The 25,087-nt window shown below is 38.7% G+C and overlaps 1 protein-coding gene across 7 annotated transcripts in view; it reads right to left on the reverse strand.

Annotated features, from left to right (window-relative positions):
- asic1c (acid-sensing (proton-gated) ion channel 1c) overlaps positions 1 to 25,087 on the reverse strand; it is a 326,109-nt gene that overhangs the window by 27,546 nt on the left and 273,476 nt on the right. For 5 of the 7 annotated variants that reach the window (XM_035429638.1, XM_035429640.1, XM_035429633.1 and 2 more), the window contains 2 exons: positions 15,673 to 15,823; positions 7,410 to 7,537 (listed from right to left, as the gene is read on the reverse strand). In XM_035429638.1, coding sequence (XP_035285529.1) covers positions 7,410 to 7,537; positions 15,673 to 15,823 — 279 coding nt within the window. Of the gene's footprint in view, positions 1 to 1,501; positions 1,630 to 7,409; positions 7,538 to 15,672; positions 15,824 to 25,087 lie in introns of all 7 variants that reach the window. The other 2 variants (XM_035429639.1, XM_035429635.1) reach the window with 1 other exon arrangement.

Genomic DNA, 25,087 nt, shown 5'->3' on the forward strand with positions numbered 1-25,087 from the left:
TATTTGACAATAGTGTACAAATTTAGTAGCGTCTGCTGGTTTTATGTGTAAATTGTCAACAGCTCTGCCAGTATATACAACAGAACACAACAGAAGTGGCAAAAAACAAAACTATTTGGTGAGGGCAGATATGCAGCCAAACTATATAAACAAACTATGCAAGCTATATGAATTTGGGGGGAAAGTATTTATACGGCTAGTAATATTGATTTGTTTAAATTTTGAATGTCATATTTATGTCTGACTAAAATCCATTAAAAATAAATGTGGCCTAGCAGGTCGTTAGATATTTCTTAGCTCACCAGTGCATTCTTGCATCTTAACAGTGTAACAAACAGTTTGTTCCTCATTTCAGACAACAGTAACAAATTCCAAATGTAAACACCACATCTATAATTTCTCTAGACTTTTTGTTAGCTTTCATGTGCATTTTAATGCAATGACCCACAGCTGGCCAAGAAACAGCATTCATTGTTTCATTTCAAATGTGCTGGAGTGCAGAATGAAAACAACCAAAAATTATAATGTTTCACTGTCCAGATATTTACAGACTGCACTGTATGTTGTTTTACACTTTAATGTGTAAAATGTGAACATTTTTTTATTTTTAGGACAGACCTGGTTACAACTGCAGATCTCATTAAAGATGAAATGTATTTCACCAAGGACTCACAGTGCCACCAGATACAGAATAACATTTTCCTGAGAGATTTTCTTAAACCCTTAAGTTTGCAACCAATGAAAATGTTTAATTAAATGTTTTCCATGTATTGGTAGTCATGGATAGACTGTATACTGGAAAATCAAGAAAAACTGTTTTCTGAATCTTATTTACTGGACTCCCAGACACACAGGCCAGAAACGTTTTACCACAATGATAGAACATGCTCCTCTATAGGAGACATACGAAACCCTTAACATACTGCCATGTTGATAGGCTGAAACCAAAGCAGACAGTGGGACCTTCCAAATTCTCAACAACATGTCAAACACTGTCTCATAAGTTTCTATGAGATTTTGCCAGGGGCCTTGTAAGGAACAAAAACTTAAATAAAAAAATTTAAAAACCATGGAAGCTCCTTTTCAGCAAGCATGACAAAGTGGCAGTTACACTAACATAACATCACCGTACAACCAGGAAGTAAACAAATATAATCCAAACAGCATAGCAAGACACCATATGGTTGCATGCTTGTATTCAGAGAGAGAAGCCAACTCTTTCAGTGAAGACAAATACCTAGCACAACGTTGCTGTGACGTTACAGGAACATTGTGGCAACTTGATGAGTTAATTCTCCTGAGGAGGGGATGGGGAATGGAGAAAATGGAGGATGAGTGCTGTGGGATGTGAACGGGAGCTGATGACGTGGCTACTGTGGCCACAGGCGTCATGGTAGCATTCCAGCATTGGGAGAGATGAGAGAGCGAGTGAGAGAGAGAGAGAGAGCTGGGGCTCGGGGAGCGACATGCAGCAGACCCTTGGTGACGGGACATACGCTACCCGCTGCTCTTGTGTGGAAACAAAAGTCTGGAAGCCGGGGGCGACCCCGAAACCCAGCTCCTGAATGAAAGCCGGCTCGGCCTGGGAGTGAATCTGTACCCTCACGCCGGCCTCATAGGACGTCTCGTCTGGGGAGATGAGCGAACACAGGCCACGTCAGCACAGAGGCAGGAACCAGACGACTGGACACATTAGCAGGTCACAAACACCATTCTTCGCCCTGAGTGTCTCTGCTGACCCCGCCCACCCAATGTTCGCAGTGAGGTCCATGTCAGAATCATCTGCGCTGTTCTTCGTGTAAAGGAGGGTGAGGGAACCGCTTGCAAGGGCAGGGTGATTTGACCCTCAATCCTGAGGACTGCAGCCCTACTCTACTTCCTTTTACATGTGGATTACTGATATATAAACACAATCTGTCATTGTGGTTATTAGTTGTAGACATTGCAGCCCTCCAGGACTGGGAATGAGTTCTATAGAGAATGGGAATGTGGTAAGATTTGACATTAATACAGGGAACATACAGTGTTGTAGGAAATAGTTGAGAGCTTGGGTGTTTTTAGCATTTCTTTGCCTGAATTAGGATGAAGCTGCTCACAGACAAATAAATTTGAAATTCCATCCCTTCGTCAGCAGCATCAGAATGTGTGACAGTATGAATGCTGTTCCATCGCTGATATACAAACCTGCTATTTTCATAACCACAGAGCAAGAATACAGCATCGCACCAAAGAAACCAAAGAAACAGACCATGAACCCAAAGTTAATTCTTTTCTTCTTCTTCTTCTTCTTCTTCTACTTCTTCTTCTTCTTCTTCTTCTTCTTCTTGTACTTCTTCTTCTTCTTATCCTTATTCTTCTTCTTATAACCCCCTCCTACCTCATACCTACCTATTATTATTATTATTATTATTATTATTATTATTATTACATTTTAAATTATGTTTGATGGGGAGTGTGGTTTCAGGGCTGATTAAACATTTGCTTTAATTCCAGCTGGTTTATAATGTGGAATTGCAGGAATAATCCTGAGGTAATGCAGATGTATAATGACAGCTGAAAACAACATTTTACACTCGAGACATTTTGAAACCCAGATGATTTTGCAAAGCACATTTTGCACAGTAATTTATGCAAAAAAAATGATTTCCATTAAAGTTAATGCCCACTGAGGCAAGTTAGGGCACTGCAATCTTTTCAGCAGGCCGACTCAAATAAAAATCATCAAAGCACTCAAATGCTTAAATCTACCTGAATTGAGATCGCCACGCTTCTCTTCATTCCAGCTGTCAATAGTGGCCTTTCCTGTGACCATGCCAAGTGATTTTTAATGCAGTGGCCTTACTCGGTAAGAAACATTGCATAAACGCACACCAATTCAATTTAATTGCCACGAAATACATTATTAATACACGTTTGTGTTACATAGCCCCTTTCACACAGAAGAGTTAGGGCAATATGATATATACAGTACAGTAATGAGCTAATAGTATCGTAAAGTTCTAACATTTTTGCTGACTGAATATACTGGCATCATGCCACCAGTGCACCAACTATGTAGTCCAGTGCTCTTGCCACATAGGTACAGTGTGAAGAGCTATGATGGTACAATACTAATACTGATTCTCTGTTGTTTTATACTGCCAGGCATGGGCTTAACTTAACTGAACACATCTTTAATAAGACCATTCAGATAAGCACTAAATTCACTGTGATATTCTAGTGGGAACAGTTGCTAACTTTGTTTAACGGTTAATTTAAACAACTATGCTAAAACCCATTGCCTATATGTTTTACGTATGTTACATGTGTTCTGCATCTGCTCCTAACAGGTTTGTTGTCAGTTCTGTGCATCTTAACATCGTCTGAATACTTTTTTTTTTTCAGATACATTCGATGAAATGGTAACGCTTCTATTAAGCCATGACTGGTCATTGTGGTAATGGTAACAAAACTACCTAAGCCATATTTGAATAAATGGCTTTCACAGATAAATATATTAGATTCTTTTAAATGTTTTTTATTTTTTATTTTTCTGAAATTTAACATAGGCTTATTGTCTGGTCCTCCTGTCTGACACTCTGCTTCAGATGAGTTATGGAAATGCATTTAAAGTTCCCTATTCGTTTGAGAGATAATTTCATGAGTGCCACAAGTCGGATAGGGTTATTTTTCCACTGAAGAAAAAGAGCGAAAACAGTAAAATTCTTCCCTGCTGACAACCATACAAGATTTAATTTCGCAGCATACCTTTTTCATGAGCAGGGACCCCTTTTTCAGTGGGGGACAAGCGGCGACTCATTAGTGCAGAACCATTCAAACACACCAGGAGAAATTGCCTGCAGTGGTTTCGATTTTGAAAGCCAGTGAGGCCCTTTTATAAAACAGAAATAAACCACAGCTTCTTTTCAGGGTTTAGCGGAATACTAACAACTGAAATGGTGACATATTCAGAAAATTATGTGTTGGCATTTTGAATTTTGTTCAAAACAACAACATTTGCTTATTGGAGTAATTATCATTTGTTTAATTCTGGCAAACATGGATAACAATGAAAACTGGGAGAGAATAGAAACCTGTCCTGGTATGTTATCCCAGAGACTTTTGGATCCTGATGGTTATACAGTGGATCAAAAAAAAAAAAAAAAGAACGACAAGCTGAATAAACACAAGAGGTAAGTGGAAACCTATTGGTACAATCCTCAGCTATTTCATCTAAAATTAGGATAGATGACTATACTTGAAACTGCAAGGAAAATACAATATTTTTCATAAGGCACAGTTTCCATTTCTGAAATTAGCCCATAAGGAAGTGCTGATCTGTTGAAAATAGTATTGATCTTCGTTTTCAGTCAACCAGATGCAAATGAGAATAAACCACAAGAACTCAGACCAGTCACAGTCCTTGTGATTTTAGCATTAAAGAGCTTCTCAAAACAATTACAGAAATAATATTTTTCAGTGGCAGATGTATCTGAGGTAAGAAATAGCTGGTCACTCCATGTCAATATGAAATGACATATCTTTCATAATATAGTAATAGTATATTACTATATACAGGCCATTGGCTGAAACATGTAGAAAATAGATGAGGAATGTTATTTGGGATTTAACATTTTTAATAATTTGGGGGTAAGGAGGATGGCGTTGGCGACTACTGCCCTGCGGCCCTCCGGAAAGTAACGGGAAACCATTTAATGGCCAAAGAGTGAAATAAAATTATTATATCAATTAATATTCTGAGTTATATTTTTTAAATAGTTAATAAATAACTATAAGAAGTACATACACAGATGATAATGTTTTCAAATGGTCATTGGAACATCGCTTTCAAGGTGAGGATGTTGTCCTTTTTTAACTGTAACTGTCACTGCTATTACATGGTCAACAAAATAAATCATATCAGAGGCACATTTTTAAGAAATTATTTAGAAAAGGATTTCACACTCTTAAATCTTAAAGTTTAATTCCCACTGGCAAACTGCTCACTTACTGCTTTATAAAATAAGGCACATTATGGCCAAAGTAGCAGGAAGAAATGCATGTGTGCCTATTTTTAAAAGTAGGCATCAAAATAATAATAATAATAATAATAATGATGATAATAATAATAAAAAGCAATTCTATAATTTACTATTTTAATTTTAATATTTAATATTTACAAGTTTACAATATTCTGTTTATCCTAAGTAGTTCTTTTTTCCATAATAAACTCAAGATCAATGGGACTGTGAGCCACATGGAAAATGAAATTAATTAAAAATTTTAATGTAACAATTAGTTTCCAAAAAAGGCGTAACTCATATTTAATAACAGCCTACGTTGAGAAAAGACATTAAAACTGTAAATTTAAGGCTTAAGCTTTGAAGACAGAGAAAGGATTATTCCACCGACTTCATGAATAAATTCATCACAAGATGTCCTACATTCAATGCATGGTTGTGTTTCCAACATCAATCGACAGTTAAATAATACCACGTAAGTATGTAAAATATAGACATGTATGTATGTACAGCACAGACAAGGACGATTCAAAGTCTCTGAGACCAATATCAATGAAATATTATTCAGATAAGAGTGAAAAATCTGTATCAAAACATATGAAAACATAAGACCTTCTGTACCACACAGAAGATCCGATGTTATTACAATTAATTATTAATTATCCCAAATCATGACATATTATTAATATTAGCTAATGGCAGTGGCTAATGTACAAATCAATTTTCAGTTCACAGTATCTCTACAGCATCTTCAGCATTTTTATATTTTGCTGAACTGAATAATCAGACACCTCCATACCCCATGCTCATTTACGGTACAACATTTGAAACACCTTGAAGTATTTTGTGGTCATGGAGCCAAAAGAGATTTTCCTTTTTTCTAACCAGTGCCACTGCTGAATTGTTATCTTTACAGGCAAGCTGCTGTTCTTTTCAATGTAGGCTCTGTAAATAATCCACAAACAAAACTGCAAATAATCCATAAATATTGATGGAAATATTTCATATATGCTGGCTAGCGCTAATATTGGAGAAAAGCTTGCATATGAACAAAGATCTGGAATAATCAGTCATATCAGTCATTGCTGAACCAAAAATTCTATCTAGGCATTTATGAGTGATCTAAGAAGAAACTAGATTGTTTGTATATGGGTTTTATTCTTGGATGCCATTGACTGAACATAAATAAATTTTGTCCTCAGAGAAAATGATTAAATTTGCTCTCTGGCAGTGCAAAGATAGCAATTCAGCACAAACAGTAAACTGGATCTCTTTCCAGGTGTAAAATCCTAAGTGCGCTTGCGCGTTGATCATATGCAATGATGGATTGTGATTGCAGACACATACTAATCAGTAAGAGGAGCTGTGCAGTAGCAGGGGCTAACATTGGCCGAATAGGGGGGCTGCCACCATGGCCGACAGTTTATAAAGATAATAACAGTGAGCAGAAGTATGTGAGTTAGTCAGCCATTGGTTGTGTAGGTTACAACAACACTGCCACAACGTTACTAAAAGCAACAGTTGTGCCTGTTGGGGCCAAAAGTCACATCATTCCCAAATACGGGTTGGCTTTTTTTCCCTATTCAGCTCTGTACAGATAATAAATGTCCCTGTCATGAATCCAATGGATTTTCACTCAGAATTTCAGCACTGCACTGCACATTCCCATCTGAGACTGCAAATAAATGCTAAATAAATGAAAAAATCAGTAACACTTTATATTAGGGTGAACATTTAAGACACCGCCCCTAACCTTTAAGGCTTTATGCTGCCAGCAAATGAGAAAACAACCCTTGCTTTACAATACGATATATATGCAACTTAAAGTGTGCTGAATAATGTCTTACTAAACTCTTTCTGACTGTGCCACAGTGCCCGACTAAAAATAAATTAGCGACAAAAAACTGTTATAAGACACCATCACTTCCTTTATAAAGGAACACAGTGGTGAGAGAAAATCATTGTAAATAAAAGGACAGCAAAAATATATTCACTGCTCCCTTACCTCTTGTATATGCCTAATAATCACTTCAAGTGGTTTCTAATGATTAGCGATAATGGTAACTGTTGTATTACACAACTTGATAAATACCCAATAATGTGCAAATATAGCATGTGAAAATTTATTAAAACAAATAGATCAATAGCAATAATCTTATAATAAACTATTACCCACTTTGATGTCCAATTAGCTTGCTAATAAACCACTAATCATGTCAAAACAGTGTGTACATTAACCCTGACATAAAGTGTTACAAGAACTCTTTTCTCTAGGAGAGAGAGAAATGATGGGGTGGGACTTTGTGAGGGCACAGACACACATAATCAAAGGTAGAGGGTAGGGTTGAGGGCGGTGCTGAGCGGGGGAGGGGCGGCAAAGGTGTGCACGAGAGGGTGTGCATTTAGTACCAGTTGTTGCTGACATGACACAAAAGTCTGAAAGCCAGGAGCCACACCAAATCCCAGCTGGTCTATGAAGGGCGGCTCATCCTGGCTGTGGATTTGAACCTTGATGCCTGCCTCGTAGGACGTCTCGTCTGTGGATACAGCAGGCCAGAGGATGTAAGGACAGGTTGCCAGGTGACAGCAGCCTGTTACTGCATGATTCTGCATATGGGCTGTCAATATATGGCATCACACAGACACACACACACTCACACACATCATACAGTAACATATACCATTTTTGTGTGATAGGACGGAAATACACCGTCCAGCTTTTGAGGCGCAGGTACTGTGAATTTCACAGGTTGCCATATTGTTTCTAGTTTGTTTTCCTGCAGCTTCGTTGCACCGTAAGCTTGAAGCCATTTCATCAGAAACGATTTCTACCTTCAAACATTATGCTGTCATTTTATCATAAAAAGGATAAGTAAAACTAACATAACTCCACTGGGGAATCTGAATAAATCACTGATACCTTATTTTGGACAATTTATTTTCTAAAACAAAACCTGTAATTAAAACAGACACACACATTTATACACAAAGAACACTGTTTGAGCTTCAGTTATACAGTGAGTACACTGTAATCGTGACAGTGACAGATAACTTCTTTCTTTCTGGAAAATCACTGAGGCTAAAAATCCAGCTCAGGAATTGGTCACAATTTTTGAGGCATGCACTGCTTCCAATTAAACAGAGGATAATATTCTCACTGCTGCACAATGATGCCACTGCATCTTTCTCCTTTTATACCATCTCCTTGGTACAAAATAGAAACAACTTTCCAAAAACAGCTTCTGGAAAATTATATTGTTAAACAGTAATTTTGCATGCCATTGCAGTTACATCGTGTTTACTAGAGGATTCATGAGATCTGACACTTGTAGTTTGTCGGTGCTCGTAAGTGAAATTACCAGAGTGTGTGAGAACCTGGCACATTACAAGGTTTATGCCATTAGCTAATATAGTGTGTATCAGCAGAGTTTTGAGAATTTCAAATTCAAGAAGGGCAAACTCATAACAGTTATTACCATAGTTCAGATGAGATTGATTCTGGGCTTTTGGAAGTGACAGTAATGAAAATCACACGTGGGCTTGTCAGCCCACACGCCATCTCCTTTGGGGAAAACAAAACACTCACTGGGTGCTCATATATAAAAAGAGGTATCTTAAAGCTATGGAAACACAAAACACCAACAAGATGCTCACTGAACAATAGGGCAGTTATCTGAAGACTAGCAAAGAACTCTGCCATATCACAATGGGTATGAAATGGCTGAGTTCAGTAAATTGCAATGTACTGTCATTGGAGGAAAAACATATTAAAATGGCTTTACTGAATTGCCATTATGGTAGGAATTATACTTTAGCCATATAAACCTTCATCAGTGACCAGCTGCACATGTGAGGTCTACTTTATAAATTTGTCAATGAGTAAATTAATTATGCAAATACTTGTCAAAATAGCATGCATGCAAAGCAAGGCAAAGTTGTCTATACAAAAACAGGAAATTAAACAAATAAGATAACCAGAATATAGATTATCATATACAGATATAAGGGAAGAAAAAGGCAAAAAAAGAACTATATTGCAATGCAGCATGATGCAACCGTTTACCCCTGGATAATTCATGCTATCAAATGAGAAAATATCTCTTTGTGAGAGAATTTTTAATCAAACACCATCCCAAATGGATTCTTGATTAACATTATGCTTTATAGGAATGCTTTCTATTTGGCTTTTTTCATTTTATCTGTCAATATTCTTGGTGTCTTATGTGGTTACCTTCCTTTTTTTGCATGCTGATATGACAATTGAGTATTTGCACAAATAATTATCTCAATGACAATTTTATAAAGAGTACTCCACACACAGTTAGTCACACCCTGATGAAGGCTCAAGTGGCCAAAATTCATTGTCATTTTTTGAAATTTCTTAATTTTTTTAAAGAAATATTTTAAAGGAACGATAAAACCAAAATAAGAAATACTGAAATATAAAATAACAGCAATACAAAGAATTAGCAAACCTCTTTTCCCTTTTTTTCTGAGCCTGCCTTACATTGCATCAGTGACCACATATTTGAAGCACTAACACAAAATAAAATGTGACAATTTACTTGGAATTTGTTCCATTTAGCTTAATATCCTTCTATAAAAAAATGCATTTGAGCTAGAAATTAGAATATAGTATTCTGAAATGGAATCTATTTACTTTTGATAAATGTTTTATTGCTATTCACAGCTCACTATTATCATATTACCCATAATAACATGAGATTATTACTTTGTTTTTTCATTTCCTTTTTTCTTGCCCTACCATTCCATAGAGTATTGTTGCAAATATAATCATAAAACATATTCATAAATGTTCTAAATTATGCAAAAGCAGTGGAAGTTCATTCTTACATGGAATTTATGCAACCTGTAGGACAGCGCTACTGAACTCCAGGTCCTGTGGGGCACAATGTCTGCAGGTACATTATTTGCTCAAATCAAGCACTAAATTATTTTACCTCCTTGGTACAGGGAGTCAGCTCATTTGTGCTATAGAATATACTGCTATAGGATGTAGGCTATATGAATATTTACGTAACACCAGTTTTTCTTCATTCCCCAATTTGGAATGACTAATAGTATTTGTAAGCTTGTTCCATCTCAGCATAATTGTCCATTGGAATCACATTCAGACTAAAACAAATCTTAACAAAAAGTTGAAGATAAGAGAATTTTAAGGGGTGAACTCAAATAGACAAATGTACAGTATATATGATGGTTTATAGTCAGCTAAATATTTATTTTATTATTGTATGCGTCTTCGTCCTTACATGGAGGGATACTGGTAACTCGTGAGATGCCAGTGTCAGTGGATGAAACCTGTCACTATATGAGCTGCCAGACCTGTAGGAATATTTCTCTTTAGAGAGTACTTAGAGAGTAAAAAATGTTTTTATTTGCATTGCAAATTTTACCCATTTTATCAACATTATTCACGAATACATGTAGACCTCTTCCGTCTCTGCACTCACACTTCATGGCTAAGAATATTCATTGAGAATATTTGTGGAAAAGATCTGCAATGCACATATTTTAAACAAATGTCATTGCTGGTTATACTGAAAGCTAACACAGTAGTTAACAGATCAATGTTTTTTTGTTGAGCATACTTAGTTATTAAAGCAGATTTTTTCTAAATTGAATTGAGGTTTAACACATCGTGTTAAACCTCTTTAACACGATGTGAAGAAGCTGTGTATTACTTGCCTATTGATTTGTCAGATCGTTCGCATGCTTGTTAATCAAGGAAAATTAATGAAAGCATGATCAGTTTAAAGAAATTTTTAGCTCTCCAACCACCATTGCTTGGCACGGTGGTAGAGGCCTACATGAAACAGTGTAGGAGGAATATAACATCAGGGATGGGCAAGGGGGGTCATACTGTATCTGTTTCTGAGTTTAATTATGAATTTAACCTCTATTAAACTCAATTCAATTCAACATTATTTGTATTGCTCTTTTCACAGACACTGTCACAAAGGAGCTTTACAGTGGAATTGGGAAAAAACAGACCTCAACACACAAAAAGTGAGATAAAAAAAACTTAAACAGCCATGAGAAAAACTCCTCAATGGGAAGACGGCGAGCCCATCCATTGTTGGCTGGTCAAGTGTTATAGTTAAGATAGAACGGTGACGGAAATGTTATGAGTAACAAATGATAAAATGGATAAAACTGGTTATTGGTTACAGAGTTAATTAAATTAGGCAGCCCAAGGAGAGAGATGTTTAGCAATGCAATTCAGAAGGGCGTGGTGATCCATCTGGACCTGGTATGGGCATGATCCAGAAGACAGAAGAGGCTGGAGCGGTCTTCTGCTCTTAATTATTCAAGCAGCCCTATCTTTTATTGAGAAAGTCATATTTCAGCTAAAGTTCAGTTCAGAAAGGAACAGCTAAAGACTGTTCCTGTGTCCCAATAAGAAACATTGTTTTGTGGTCTAATCTACTGCTAAACCAGCTTAAGTATATTCAGCTAATACGCTAATTTGTTCACTGTAAATGTTGACAACAAAACCTGCATACACCTTGCAGCAATTGTTATTATTACACTTAAAATGAGAGTTCTACTTCCTACCTGAAAATATTGCCTTATAAGTCAGCATTTTGATGAAGCAGAACACAGTCTATATGTGACCTCACAAGACCTGTGAGCACAAAAGGGCATTGAGAAAATCAGTGTCTGACCAATGGCATGTATTACTGCATATGAAGCATTTCACAGAATGAGTCATATAGCTTTATATGCCTCTGGGTGTTCATAAATATTTATTGCTTAATAGGATTTCTGTTCAGCCATTTTATAAGCCATGACACTTTCAGTGAGATGGGATTTTGGGCACTTATTCTACTTTTTATATGCTGAACATATTCAGGGTTATTACTAGTTAACTTTGAGCAAGAAACCGATGAAAAAATTACTATCCATCAACTTCAGTTTGGAAAACAGGCATGTTGTCTGATTTCCATCCTTCACCAACATACTCACTGTCTCTCAAATTCACTAAAGATGGAGCAGAGATGAAACAGGCCAACAAATGCCATTTGTCATTGCAAATTTGGGGGAAAACGTTTTTTATTACAACTTGAATACACTACCAACGTTAATGTTAAAATTATTATTTTCAAACATTTGAAGATAAAACGGGCTGCTTAAAAACAGACTAATCCATGTGGTTCATTGTTTAATGTAATCTCAAAATGCTGATGCACATGACTTGCCAGAAATTATAGGTGAAACACAGGTGAAAGAGGCATTTGAGGAACTTTTATGTGCATGTTTAATGCTCTCAAGAGGAGTTATCATTGAAACATTTCAACATTTTAAGATTTAGTAAATCTTTTGTTGAGAAAATAATTAACACCTCTACCAAAATCACTCGGTGTCATTCCCTTGAGAGTTTAGGAACTTCCATCATATGCAATATGCAGTTTGAACCAGATTTAATTATGAAGATAAGATCTTGAAAAAAAATGTATTTGCGACATCAGGGTATATCTCTGTTTCAAGCACAATATAAAATGAGGGTATTAGTGGGACTTATTGTTTGAAAGCTATATATATAGGCATCTACATTGTTTATAATGGGCGCTTGTTCGGCTTTACTAATTAATGCATTCTGGCTGAGGTGGTCAGTCAGTTAAAGAGGCTGACCATGAGAGCAGTCTGTAGTCTATAGTTATGGTTTCAGTCCTTGGCTATGTCAGTAGTCAGAAACGACAAGTCATTCGCAGCGGTAGACATTCACAATCGGCCTAATACTACCAAGAGTAAGCTGGATCAAGCCATCCAGGGTCCTTTAGGTTAGTAGCACATTAGATCCACTCAGGTACCATTAGGTTATACATCCCCTGCAATGAGTAGTACTGTGCAGTACTGTGCATTGGAGGAGCACACGTGCTTCATTCGCAAAGCTCCTGAGGTGTGGGTTTCAGTGCAACAGCGAATAACCATGGAGGGTTAAAAAAAACTTTATACATGATTAATTAGGTTTTTGTATTTCTTTTATAATTTTGTACCATTTTTTCAATAGGTGCTGACTAAACTCATGTTATAAGGGTTGGAATTTACTAAACCAGGTGACTATTCTGTCTTGAAGTTGTGATACAGTTATTAACTGCCTTTCTTGACATATCAGATAATTATTGAGCTATAAAACAGACAAATTGTTTACTTTTACCTGGATTTGTAACTACATTTTACTATATTTGTACATTTACTGCTGGGAATATATCATTTGCAGTTTCATGAAAATATGAGGTAAACAGTATTTACATTTCCGCCTGAGGCTAATAAAGATGGTCTATAGTAAAAAGCACTGAGACTCCTCATAAGGAGCCAGTATTCAAAATGATTAACTCTTTTAATAAAAGTTATGCATGGTCACTGACAAAAAGAAATGAATCTCAAAATGAGTAAATGGCTTTGCTCTTGCTAATGGAATACTTTTCATTGGTGTATTAAATAAGCCAAATGTTTTTCTGTATGAACGGTAGCAATCATTTTCTGAGTTTGTGACCTGAGGCCTACTTACAATCCAGTTCAGTCTTTAATGACACAGAATATTTAATAAATACCAATTAAATCTTAAGTTTTTATTTGAAGCCGATTGGGCGGTTAAGTACTGGTTAACCAAGGTACATTATCAGACTGCTTAACAGCAAGGAGATACCATCTTTAAAAAAAAGAAGCAAAAAAGCACATCTTCAGTCCTGGGCTCATTTCATTTGGTTTCCTCCCCCCCATTTTTTTGTTGTTGTTTTTATTCAGCACCCCTGGCTCCTCTTCCTTCCCCATCTCAATGAAGGAGAAAATTAACATCCAAAATGGCTCCAAGAAAAGGCTTTCTCATCACAACACCATGGGATTGAATAGTTTTTAATATGCAGGAACATTTCATAATCTGCTGAGAGCCTTTAGCTCCAGGATCACTTTTTATAACAATCTGCGTTTCTCATCCTTCCCGTGCACCATCTTACTGAACAGAGGGAAGAAAAAGGTTGAAGAAAAGAGGGGCCAGCTGATCGCTGAAAGACTGGAAGTGCGACCAATTTCCTTAGACCTTTTGTCGTGCTTGAACAGGACATAAATGAATGCATAAACAAGGCAGTGTGTCAGCAGCCTCTTTGTAGTGGGGCATTCATTATGTTCATGGAGGCAGCTTAATGTACTTAATTCAAACGAACCTTTACCCCCAGGCCTCGGTCAAGTGTGCGGGGAACTGCTCTCGCGCTTTGTGCATTAGCTTGTCAACTCATTACGGCATTTGTGGAGTTGGCTAAAAAGAGAACACGGGAGAAGAAAAAAACCTAGAAATATTGACAGTGCACTTAGATGAGAACTATGTTTTCATCATGGAGACATTTTCAGGCAGTCCTGGGTGATTTCAGTTTGACATTGAGGTGTTCTCTTGGTGATGTCATCAAAGTAACATCTTGATGATGTCAATTTGACTACAAATTAACTGACTGTGTTAGCTCAATACAATAACATATGAATAATCTCCAGTGAAGGACACTGGGAAAGAGATTCTATGACAGAGATACTGTACTCTACAGGCTTACGTACTGTATAACATTATACATTCCAATCTGGTATAATGTGGATAGACTGGAAAAATCCTGTACCTGTAACTTCACCTTTATTTGTTTCTCGTTGGTATGACAATATCTTGCTGCTCAAAGAGACAATTCACTAAAATTCCAAAGTATATTATAAAGAATGTTAAAATAGTACTTGGGTGTGACATTGTGACTAGGATTACTTTAATTGGCAGAAGTTAACAGCCAATTTCTTTTCTTTTCTTCCATTCTGAAACTTCCAATCATATTTGTAAGCCTGCCTCATCACTGTAACATCCTCTGCTGTTTTGAAAGACTGGCAAGTGTGTCCCCCTAAACGTTCAACCAACCACTGCTTCATTTCACTCTGCAAATCACCAGGTGTGTTGCCATGGCAATGCACCAGAATCACAAGTTCACCAGCACACCAGGTCACCATAAACCAGGGGAACAGTTATTCTGTGATGCTGTGGGGAGCACATTGCCTACTGAAACCCTCCTCCCTGGAGAACACTGGCTGATTATCTGACACCCAGCAGGGTTTTCCGATAATTTGGCACAGGAACGGCCAGATTTTGTTTTGACTGTGAGGCACCTCAATGCACTTCCGCTGAGCTCTTTAGATGAATGTACCTACTCATCAGTCCTGCTTCATTTGTTTTGTCAGGGGGGATGTAGGGATTGAACAGAGTGGAACTCTAACTCCTCGGTTCCCCTCTGATGCCCTCTGAGAATAAGTGTGCACCTTTGAACCTCTGAGACGTTAAATAAACAATGCTGCTCCAGTGCCAGGTCTGAAGGAGATCTGTGGCTCTCAGAGGCTAATATTAAGGCAGATTCCCTGGGCTTATTCTCCACTCTGGCTGAAGGCTCAGCTGTCACAAGTGCACTGAACCTTGACAAATTGGCTGGAGGAAAGGCACGAGGCGTGGAGACGGTTTCTGGGTAGAGGTGGGGAGTGATTTGTTTTTTGTCTGAGAAGTGTAGAAGTGAGAGTGTGGTTTCTGTGCGAGCGTGTGCAGTAAGGTTTGGGGGGGCTGGGGGTGGGTGGGGGTTGCGAAAGTGTAAGGTTTAAGGTTTGGGGATGTGGTTAGAAGCTCAAGACTCACCCGTCTCGCCCCAAACCGGCAGATACTCGTCCTGTTGAATGTCCAGCATGATCTCCAGTCCGTTGCCTGTTCCACCTTTGAGGGTGGTCAGCAAGGGGTTCCCGTCCTTCCCAGAATTGAAGGTGTAGCACTTTCCATAGCGAGTGTAGATCTGCAGGGAGGGTGAGAGCACAGGACCGAACTGAGTCCAGCATTCTGTTCTAAAAAGGTCTAAAAGGTAGCCAGTGCATGGATTTTAAAATTAAAGATCTAGCAGTTTTGACCACCTGTTTACGCTTGGTTAAGAATATCTATTTTGCTGACATGAAAGAGACTTAATTTACCCTGGGAGGAGAAGGGATTATAATACAGTACAATGCAAAAGCTTTGCCCAGACCATGTGCTCTTGGGACCAATTTCAAGTTTAATTTCAGAAAAGTCTACAAGAATCAGTGTTAACCAATTGTCCAGTACTGAAAGGGGGGAGGGTACAAGTCTTTTTTTTTCTGGTGGATCTGTGAAGCAGCACTACTTACATAAATAAAACCGAAAATGGCAGCAGGGATTTAGGCAACAGAGATTTAGGCGGCAGAGAAGCGCTACATTAAATTTAAGTCAATAAGAAGGCTGTATTGCGTCATTCAGATCTCACCTCTATAAATTAGGGATAATCCCAAGTAATGGCTTAGACCTTTTTCTTATCTCATTCCTTTTATATTCCCTCCAGTAATTTACTTCTCCCTGCTGTTCCATTAAAATGAAAGATGTAAGCTAATCCAAACCCGCGCGCCATGAAACGGACCGCAAAGGGAATATGAAGCAAGGGATCGATTTTTGGGCTTTGTGGAGGCCCAATCTTCAACAGAATTTCATGCAGCATTTCAGTTAGGTGAGACTAACTGACCACAAAATGATATAAGACAAACATTTCATTTCACAAAGGAGTTTTTAGTTCTTTATTTAGACGTCATCTTATGGTTGGCGATCATGTTGAGCATGGAACATAATGCTGAGGATATTAGGTGATTTTTTTTATTGCAACCATACCATACACTACAGTATGCATTTGGTAATATTAAAATGTCATGCATTTGATTTCCTGAATTCAGCAAGGTGTGTGTCTCAAAAGGGATAAAAAATTAAAAGGCTATTGGTCTGAATGTAGAATTATCTCACCAATACATTAAATGCCTTTAATAGCTTACACTTAATGCAAATGATTGTAGGTTTCTTCACAAACAGTTTGGCAAGTTCATTAAAATGTGCTCTTGCGTTACGCAAAAATTAACACTTGCCTTTATCTGTAAGACAAAGTAGGGGGTTTGTGCCTAATGACCCTTTCATTAGAAGGACAACTAGCTGTATGACATCACTTGTCTTAATGATCTTAAATGTTCCCTTTTCCTCAGTATAAGTCCTGTTTAACCCACAGCAAGCATTCTCCATAATGAGGACGCCCCCTCCTCCCACTCAGCAGCCTGGTGGCATATCAGTAAGCGTCTGAGCCATCTGTGCCCTCCGCCCCACCAGCTTCATCAGAGGCTCCGAGCGTTGATGGCGCCACGGGTAGGATGTGCTGGCAGCTGGCTCCAGCAGCTGCCTGCGCAGTTGGGGAGTTGGAGGTGGGGGGGATGCAGAGGTGGTTGTGGGGGCGGGGTGCAAGTGCGAAGGTGGTTGGTGGAGGGGGGTTCTACCTACAGGTCTGCGCTTACTTTCAGAACCTCAATCCCAGCTAATCTCGTTCCTCCTCTGCTAGAAGCCAGACTGTGGAAGACTGGTGGTCCATGGCGATTAATGTTTAATGCCTGCGTCTTCCCCCAGACTTGGTTTAATAGAGAAATAAGCTATGGCGGCTGAGCCTAAACACACTGACAAACTTGATTTAAAGCAGTACTCGCCTACTCATTTTTATGATGCTCATCCCACTGCAAGTCAAATGTGAACGGAACAGGAAGAAACCACAGACATGCATATTTTTTACGTTGCCCATATTTTCTAGTAAAATGGTAAACCTTTAGAGTTACCACATTACTTCAATGTTTTTCCAATAGATGCCCTGATTTGTGGAAAACTTGTACAGCTGCCTTTTTTGAACAGCATCAATTTACACAGCTGGATATTTCACGAAAGCACAGTGGGTAAGAGCATAGCTCCAGGGCCAGTCAGAATTAAAAGTGCAAAGTCACAGTTGCAATCAAGGTCTAGAAATGTGAAGTTTCACTCACTTTCATGACATGATTTCAATTCAAAAAGAGGAACATGTTGTGTACACAACAAAACTTTTAAAATTTGTTATTGAAAACCAAATCTTCTAAGTGGGAGGACTGAATTACATTCAAAGGAAGAAAACAATTTTCTTTTTGTTTTTTTAATTTATTTTTCATTTTGTTCATATAGTTTATTCTGTCAAATTCCAAGCATGCTATGTACTTTATGAGATGTATGTCCCTGGGACAATCTAAAATGGAACAGCACGTTTTATTGAATTATAGAGAAGGTTTCTGCCTCTCCGTCTAAATCTAGAATCATGTAATAGTCTCGATTTCAGCTCCTTGGGTACACTCAATTTTATTTTACTTTCAAACACAGCTGTACAGCTCACTGACTACTGTCAACAGGATGAGCATTTTAGTGAAAAGGGAAATTTATTTATTATTCATTTCTGGACAGTGTGAAGTGTCATTGTTTAAAATAGGTTCATGGTGCACCGGCCAATTCCATATATTTTTTGGTCATGTTCATACTATCCACTGCTTACATACGCAAGTGCAACAAGCAAGCAAGTGCCCTGCGATGCTACCTATGTAGGGCTAACAATCACTTTCCAGATCTTTACAGGAATGAAAGCATAAAAGGACAGATAGAACAAAATAACAGCAGTAAGAGGAGAGGTGCCTCTCTCACAGCTGGCTTCAACCCACGCTGCTCCTGGGGGTACCTATCTGTGAGTCTCTGGTGCAAACTCATACTCACAGTAGACTAGCAATATAGCCCAGACTTAAATCTCTGAGATCTAGGCTGTAAGATGTGGCCTGTGTAGGGCTGAACCACCCAGATGCCGTGTTTGTTTCCCTTTCACTTAAGCTGAAATACAAGAAATAATGCAAATCAGTTTAAAATGAAATGCCATTCTGCTGGAGCTTCTCCTCATCTGCCCCCATTACCCACTGATCATTAGCTTTCCTGAAGCAAAGCTTGGGACACACAGGACACATTCCGAGTTAATGAGTGGCAGAGAAATCCACACACTGTGGGGGCTCCTGTGAGCTGCACTGGGGTGATGCGCACTTTCTGTGAAATAACTGCTCATAACAGGAGTATGTAACTCGGTCTGATTAAAATGGGACCAGCTGCAAACGAGGTAATTAAATGCAGCATGCAGATGAGCGGCTATGGAAACTCGTCCATAAATGACATTCATAGCTCACCAGAAGCAGTCAGGAAGCTGGCACAACAGCTACAGAAAACCTCATCAAAAACCGTGTTTACAAACACCCCGGTGCGATTTTGAAATTAAAATTCTCCTCAAATATTATGCTTTCCATCATTTGCACTGGGATTGCACCTACACGTTCGCGTTGCTAACTGTATCTGCGATTAGACCATAATCCAGAACGTGAGTGGTGCGGTGTGCTCAGCCGTGTGACAAAGATGGACGTGGCATTCATCTGTGGGTGCCGCGGGTTTTTTTGGGATAGTTAAAATCGAACACGAGGAGGGCGACGATCTCTGAACACAGAAGCAGGATGGAAGTGTACCCTAGAGGCACCAGCAAACGACTGTAAACGTAGACTATTAAAACTGTAAGCCATTCAGATCTGGTTAGACATTATTTAGAGCAGATTTCTATTTCAAATGCACTTGAAGTCAAGCAAACACTGAGTAAACAGTTGCAAGTATGTTTTACATGATGGGATTTACATCACCTGAAACCTTATCTTATCTTTAATGAGTATGAATACCATACTCCATTGTAGCACTTGGAAGATTTTATAGTACTTTAAGTAAAATATGCATCAAAGCAAAGTGTTTCCAACAGTCTGTCATTCAGGTCAGATATTTAGGTGCTTTAGTTTCCAGAAACCTGTATTCACAGTGGAAGAGAGAAAGAAACAGACACAGGAGAAGGAATGAATGCTCAGAAATAACTTCCCTGTTATGGAGGATGATGGGAAAAGAGATGGCACCTGGCACTCAGGCCCAGTGGGACATAATGAAAGTGCAGAGGTCTCCGCTCAATCAGTCTGCAGTGGCTAAGGTGCCATATGGCCAATCTCATAAAGTAGTGTTTCCCTACACTTTGGGACCCGTGAAATGGGTTTCAAACCTATGAAACTAACAACAGTTATTTGTGCTCACCGAGGGGTGAAAATGGCCGGACAGTAACTGTTAGAAGTGATGACAAAATTGAGCTTTTGAATTCAGACACTAGCATTTGCACTTGAGGGAAATACCATATTTTTTCCAAAAAACTAATTATAATTTTTTTTTCTTCATTGGAGGACAAAAGTCACAACTGAGTGCTAGCTGGCAGTAACCTTTATGATATGGCAGAGTAATTAATAGGGCAGAATCTGTTGCGAGCACAAACTAGACAAACAGTACTATGCAACAAAAATATATCTTAGATAATATTGCTTCTTCAATTGAATGTTCAAATTAAAACCATTCTTCTGTCGTACCTTACCAAGACTGTATCAATAATTAGTAATTCTGTGCCTATTTTGCAATGTTGAATTAATTAGTATTTCTTGCCTTCACTGAAAAAGGGTACAAAAAAGCTCCTAAAAAGGCTCAGTGTTTGTCACTAGTGAGGTACCAAGAGGTATATAAAATCGCACCACTAGCCATGGATTTAGTAATTAATTTGTACCTTTTTTGCTCGTAAAATGTATTTATTAGTGCCCAAAGAACATTGTACCTTTCAGGGTACATTTGGGAAATTTGTTCCTAAAAGAACAAAAATGTACTTCCACTGTACCTTTATTTCTGAGAGTGTTGATACTAGGGGATGCTCTGGGCAAGGATGTCGCCCCCACCATTATCACAGCTGGAACAGTAGTACCAGCAGCCCTGATGGTTCCATAAGCCATTGTCTTTCTGGCGGAGTGGACCTCAAAATGAGAAATGCAGCTGTATTGCTTAATTATCTCCTAATGGGCACATAGACAATGTCTATACACTGCATAAATGATCATTAATGACAGTGATTTAAGTTTCATTTTTTTTGGTGCAGTATATTTTTGTTGAAGTTGTTCTGCAAATGTTCTGTGTGGTTAAGTACATCCCTAGGTCCATTTCATTGGTTGAAATATGTTTTTTGTGAAAATCGACCTCGCTGTTCCTCTTACAGTTAGTCTGGTGATCAAGCCATACATTGACGAGCAGCTAGAGAAGACATTTACATTGAACATTAGAACACTACCAATCCAGAATGGGTCTGTTGTGTTCTGTCATGTTCGGAACAGAATAAAGTCAGAGAATTAAATTCTTCCATTTTCTAACTGTGTACAGGAATGATTAAAGATCCCCATTTCAATTTCTAAGCCTTCAGAATGTAATTGTTTTTTGAAAACAGAGTACAGTGCACATCTTTTAATTAAACCAATTGTGCGCCAGTCTACTGTAACCATATTGGGATTTTTCCATAAACATAATGTAATTAATTTCAGAAACATTTATTGTTTTGTTTGTGTCTGACTTCTCAGCCAAAACCATAGCATTTGTAGACATAAATTTTCCCTGTAAAGCTGGGACGTATGCATTAGTAGGTGATTAATACCTTTCATACAAATGTTATATATTATATACAGTTAAATAAATGTAACTTTACACAAAGGATGCTGAGATACAACATTGTTACTGAATCACAATGTAGCATATCACTAAGTGTTACCTACAAACACTTCTGAAAAACTTTAGAAGCTACTCTACAGGCAAAAATGACTAACATGACAACTGCTGTACTGGCCTTGGTTGGCAAATGACATGATTTCTTAATTTATTAAAGATTTTGCATGGCACTATTAGAAAACGTATACAAAATCCCCAGAGAATTCCCATTTCTCAGTGCTCTGTGACTTATTCTGTTTGTAGACCGTGTAAATTTTACCAATGTATGGGGCAACTCAGTGTTAATTCAGATTTTCATTTTCAGATAATGCACAGCTGAAAATAAGCTTTGCCTTCATCAAGATTGCCTTCATCTTTCTCTTTAGAAACAGTCTGGTGGAAAACACAAGTGCCAGCAGAACAAATCGGTTCAAACAAGCCATCACTTAATCCTTTTTGTTTTTAAATAAGTAGCACTGACAGTTGGTATGGAGGGGACATTTAATGAAAAGGGTGACAGGAGACATAAGTTCCAGGTGATCTAATTTCCCAGGATAGAATGGATCTGTCATGGAGATGGCGAAATTATTCAGAGGCCTGAGCAAATGCCTGAGCACACAGGAATATTGATGTCCATGACCAGATAAGAAAATTATCAAACACATCTGGAACCCACACATATACACACATCTGCAAACACTTTTGTATCATGTGCACGCAGAGGCACATGCACATAAATCCAGGCACATATGCGCACATGTACGTACACACACGCACACGCACACACACACACACACACACACGTACTCACGCATACATAAAATACAGAACATACACACACAAATGTACTCATGCATACATAAAATACAGAACACACTCATGTGCACACATACACACAGACTGTTATGTTAACATGCATGCTAACAGACACACAGAGCTATACACTCGTGCCCACACACACAAACACAAATGCCTGACAATCCAGTGGGCCCTGGTCGTATTTCAACAGTGCATTGACACGGCTGTGATGTCACTGTTGATGAGCATCTTCCATCTTAGCGGTTTTGCTGAAAACCCTTCTCAAAGAGCAGATGTTTTCTGTCTGCTCCTCTAACCTTCAAATCTCTTCCCATTACTTCTGCTGCTTGTTCCTTAACTCAGACCTAGCTCTTGAACGTCTGCACAGCAGATGTTATTTTTTCATCCTCTCACACTTACATGTTCTACAGGACATGGAAACAGCAGTCCTGAAAGCCTGTAATGTTATCTGGGCAGTTGCTCTCTCTTGGCTGACAATAGGTACGATAAAGTGAATAAGAGGAGAAGCCACTGGGAGCCCCAGGTTTTAGTCAATTGTTACTTATTCCTCCTTTTCTCCTTATTTGGAATGGCCTCTGCTATCCCAGTTTGGAATCAAGCCTCTGTTATCAGTTTGCGATAGCTGGTTACACCCATATATATCAGTATCAGGCCTAATATAAAAGTGGCTATGATTAAGTGAGAATCATTTATTAGTTTGAAGTAACTCACAAATGGAAAGTGTTGCTTGTTTTTATCACATGAAAAGATGTAGACTACTCACTGTAGGCTACAAAATTGTAAAAGGTAGGCTAGGCTAGGCTATGCTTTGCAAAGTTCTCATAATGATTATAAATTTTCTGGTGTTTATGAATAATTGTGTTGTATTTTTTAGTGACAGCAATACGACATGGAAGGAGTCAACCACAGAGACTGGAAGTAAACCATGGCACTTTGCGTCCTGCTCTTAAAGGGAATGAAAAAAAGTAATTTGACTGGCTATGAGTGAATTCAGCTGCAACACAACCACTGATAATATATGCATCATAATCCAGCCCATTAATTTTCTACCTGTGTCACGCACTTCGAGCTATGTTCTCCTCGCCTCTAGTCACGAAAATACCAACATTCAGTAGCCACACCCAGTGCACCCATACACTGAGCCATTGACTGCGCCCATGCACCCTACGACTTCGCCTCTGCAAAATAGAGCCCATTATGTGCAAACTGACTGGCAGACTAGAGGCGAGCGTGAGTGTTTAGATGCTGTAGTCCCAGCCGACTGGCACCATCCCTTCCCTGAGCAACAAGAGTGACATTTGTGCTTTGCTCTGTGGAGCTGACAGAACTGGCATATTCTGGGTTTGAAACTAGACCATGAGCCCATTCAATCCACTGCAACAGTACTTTAATTGGACGACCCATCCAGCAACCCAGTCAATTTTATTCTGCAGGTAAATCTACGTTAAGGAATACTATTGGCCATAGGAAGAATTAGCACTGAAAAACCTGTTACACCTATTGAAGAAAATTAATTTCCATTAATATATGCTTTTTTTCACTCACAATTTAACTTGCATGAGCTGAGCGTGTTATATAAGACTGGCAAAATGTGGTAGCTAAGGAATTCAGCTCCTGCTGGTGAGCACACAGTGACAAGGACATCAACATCACGGCAGAAAGCCAAAGCAGGAAATCTTGGAAAACTAAAAATGCTTTGTCTCTCTGTTCTCCAAAAGTGGAGAACAGTTATTACAGACAGTTATTATGAAATGATTGCTGGAATATATTTTCACATTAATTTTAATGTTTCCTTTGGGCAAACATGGCTAACTCTTCAGAAACTGTATTGAAGTTGGATGTGGTAAACCTGTCTTCGCAAATGTGATCTGCCTCAGCATAAGCCACGGATGAGCCCAGTACGCCATGACAAACCCGCAAAAACTGAGGCTGTGCTATTTATAGTGGTGGTATCGCGGCGGACACACTGTCAGTTGTGGTCCCAGGTGCAATAAAGCCAGGCAAATCTTCCATGCTTATTCCAAATGTTGTGCAATCCACTCCTGGCTGCTTAGAGCAGAACCCTTCTTTTCACAGTGTTAGAGAGGTGTCATTTTGCAGCAAACACCTATTCCGGAACCCAAGACGGCACCCAAGTGTTAAGCGGTCATGTGACACGGCCCTTTAATGGGTGCTCACGCTTCTCGATTATCGAGTTTGCCGCCGGGGCGAGGAGAGTGAAAATGACTCTTCTGGGACGAACAAGACGCTGCGGTGGCACGTAGCTCAGAGCCAAGTTTCGATTAGCAGCCTTGCGAGGAGAGATGGCCGGGAGACAGGGAAAAAGCCTACTTGCTGCCACCTGCACACTGACTGTAAACCCAGGTCACAGCAAATAGAATGACGCCTAGACCCTCCATGACATTTCCAACACCTCTTGGCAAGTTCCACACGACAGTCGCTAAAAGACACACCTGTGTGACTCACTCAACCTACTGTGCCCAAAGCACTGAATTTAGTGCGCTGACCCCTTTCAAATTGAAAATGACAGCAGGCATGTTTCAAACTTTCAAATTTACTCTCCTGTGCCCAAAGACTTAATATGAGTCTGCTGCAGCATGGTTTAGGGGTTTAAGCTGTCTTAATAACCCGCCATCAAGTGCCAAATTCACATATTCATTTTAAGACTACACCGTGAGGCCGACTTTATGAATGGAAATCTTTTATTTATATAAAAGTTTAATTGTCATTGGCAAAATATTACAATCATCACCTACTAAACTTTAAACTTATATATGCATCCATT

Source organism: Anguilla anguilla, chromosome 8, assembly GCF_013347855.1.
Source record: "Anguilla anguilla isolate fAngAng1 chromosome 8, fAngAng1.pri, whole genome shotgun sequence".
NCBI lineage: Eukaryota > Metazoa > Chordata > Actinopteri > Anguilliformes > Anguillidae > Anguilla > Anguilla anguilla.